The sequence below is a fragment of the Mus pahari genome, chromosome 2, assembly GCF_900095145.1.
Source record: "Mus pahari chromosome 2, PAHARI_EIJ_v1.1, whole genome shotgun sequence".
NCBI classification, from domain to species: domain Eukaryota; kingdom Metazoa; phylum Chordata; class Mammalia; order Rodentia; family Muridae; genus Mus; species Mus pahari.
This window is the reverse complement of record NC_034591.1, coordinates 83855523-83857960: the sequence shown is the minus strand read 5'-3', so window position 1 is coordinate 83857960 and position 2438 is coordinate 83855523. Positions and strand designations below refer to the sequence as shown.

The 2438-nt window shown below is 38.9% G+C and overlaps 1 protein-coding gene across 3 annotated transcripts in view; it reads right to left on the bottom strand.

Annotated features, from left to right (window-relative positions):
- Prdm5 (PR/SET domain 5) overlaps positions 1-2438 on the bottom strand; it is a 156257-nt gene that overhangs the window by 101927 nt on the left and 51892 nt on the right. For all 3 annotated transcript variants that reach the window (XM_021190637.1, XM_029533620.1, XM_029533624.1), the window contains exon 3: positions 1615-1737. In XM_021190637.1, the coding sequence (XP_021046296.1) occupies positions 1615-1737 (123 nt within the window). The remainder of the gene's footprint in view (positions 1-1614; positions 1738-2438) is intronic.

The window sequence follows — 2438 nt, the reverse complement described above, 5'->3', positions numbered from 1 at the left end:
GGGAGTGGGTGGGTAGGGGAGCAGGGGCAGGGGGAGAGTATAGGGGACTTTCGGGATAGCATTTGAAATGTAAATAAAGAAAATATCTAATAAAAAAAAGATAGCATTTTGACAATCCCTCCTATAAAAGATCCCATATTCTAGTATATCTTAGCTATTTTAAAAGTCAGGTTTGTGTTTCCATATAAAGAAATACATTGTTTTTCTAACACTTGTATTAACAGAGAAATTACTTAGCTGAGGACAGAAAATTAAATAGCAGACAACTGTATTATTGTTGGATTAAACTTAGTGCTGTGAAGTTTCCTCACTGTTGTTTCTTGAGACTTAAGTGAAATCAGTATACTAGTCAGTAAATTTCTACATTATAAGTTTCTATAAGCAATTGTCACATCGAGATGAGCAATGAGAACAGTGTAGGCAATTGTTCTGTCTTTCCCTTCATGTTTATGTCAGCCATGGCTCCTTGTCTTCTTCTGCACTTCAGAATCAGAATGGGAAGCTTTACACAGACTGAGTCTGTTTTCCATCACCCTATAGTGGCCTCCTCATTTTCTTGGCATCTGATTGAGTTTTTAATGTATAGGACCACTCTAGACCCACATCTTTTCCTTTCGCCTTTATTTCCATTGAGCAATTGCTAAGTTCAACTCATGATATGTATAGGAACCAAATGAGGTATGTGGCAGTATATGACGGTACAGTGAATCAGTTCCCTGAGACATGGTTTCTACTTGTGGCAATCAATTTTATAGGGCGGGTTCCCCAGGCAATCAGTGATGGGAAGTTTGTTAAACTGTGTGTTGTGTGCTTCTGTGAAAATGGTTTTGGATGAAAGTAACATTTAAATCAGTGGGCTTGAGTAAGGAGTACTGACTACCATAATGGGAGTGGAACTTATTCAATCAGTTGAAGGTCTAACAGAACACAAAGCTGCCCCCCAAGACTGTTCAACATAAGAGAATCATAATCTCTTGAGTTTGCTCAAAGCAGACTTCCTGGCTCTACAAGAGCTTTTGTTTCTCGGATTCAAATTGAGCTATCAGCTCTGCAGATTTTGAATTTGCCAGTGCCACTATTTCATGATAATATGTTGATAATACCAAATGTTGATAATAGGTCTCCATCGACAGATACAAAGGTAGGACCCACTGGATCTGTTTATCTGAAGAAATCTCAAAAGCACATGATCCTCACAAGGCTCAGTCTAACTGTAGGGAAACACACATGAGCAAGTTGTCTCCAGGGGGCCTTTCTCAAAGAATAACCCACAGCAGAGTAAGATGATCCAAAGCAACTAACAAGCCAAACGGCTATCAAAAAACACTCACTAAAGGAAATCAAAGTATCTGAAGGGAAGCTCTGCCAAGCATAGTATCAGACTGTGTAATTCATCCCCCCAAGAATTCCAATAAAGCCAGAAATCTGGTTTTAGCTGACAGTTCAGTTGCCTTTTCCTGCATATGCTGAATAGATGATTTCTTTGCTTTTATGAGTTAGATACTGTTATGTGAAGCTGATCACAGGGAAATAAATTGAAGACATGGAGTAGAGTTATAAATTAATCCATTACTCTCACAGTGCACTGTACAAATATGAAGCCAACAGGCTCACTTGAATGGCAGCCAGGTTCTTCCGCTCCTGAGATGGTGCCTCGTGAACAAAGCGAAGCCAGTTGGAGTGTCTTGGGTTGGTAGCATCCAAAATATACAGAACTTCTCCCTTGCTCCCACGTACCTAAAACAAAACAAAAAGACTCCAGTTTCCACAGAAATCCATATTAATCATACTAAATTTACCAAGAGTAGAACATTACATAGTTTCTGAAATATGCACCTTTTTATTGATAAGCATTGAATAAATGTTAAATTAACAACACTCATTACTTAAACTCATGTCTACAGAAGCCTACTATTTAATTTGGCAAATAATTGCATGACTCACAACTGTCCTCAAATAACAGACACCTCATGTTTTCTGTGTCCTTTTTCCAGGTGTGTTTGAATACATGGTAGCAATCACAATTGTTTGGGAGATAATCACAATGCAACCCATCTCATTTCTCCATCAAAGAAAGCAACACTGCCCCCCCCTCAAGTGAGAGGAGTGGAGTTGGGGCAGTCTCTTCCATTTCTCTTCCATCTGTTTGGTGAATTATCTTCAGAAGGGAGAACTGGCCAAGCTAACTAGAGGGAGGTGACAGCTTGCGGGACATGTGCTTTCTAGGGGATAAATGAAATACACTTCATTTTGTCTTCTAACAAATTATCTATGAATTTCTGGGGACAATATTTTTAAATTATTTTATTTTATGTCTCTAGCCATAAGTCATTGTTTGTCAAACATAATCAATATTTTAAACAAGAGGTAACAGGAAGGAAAAAAGGAAGGAAGGAAAGAAGGAAGGGAGGGAAGGAGGGAGGGAGGGAAGAGGAGGG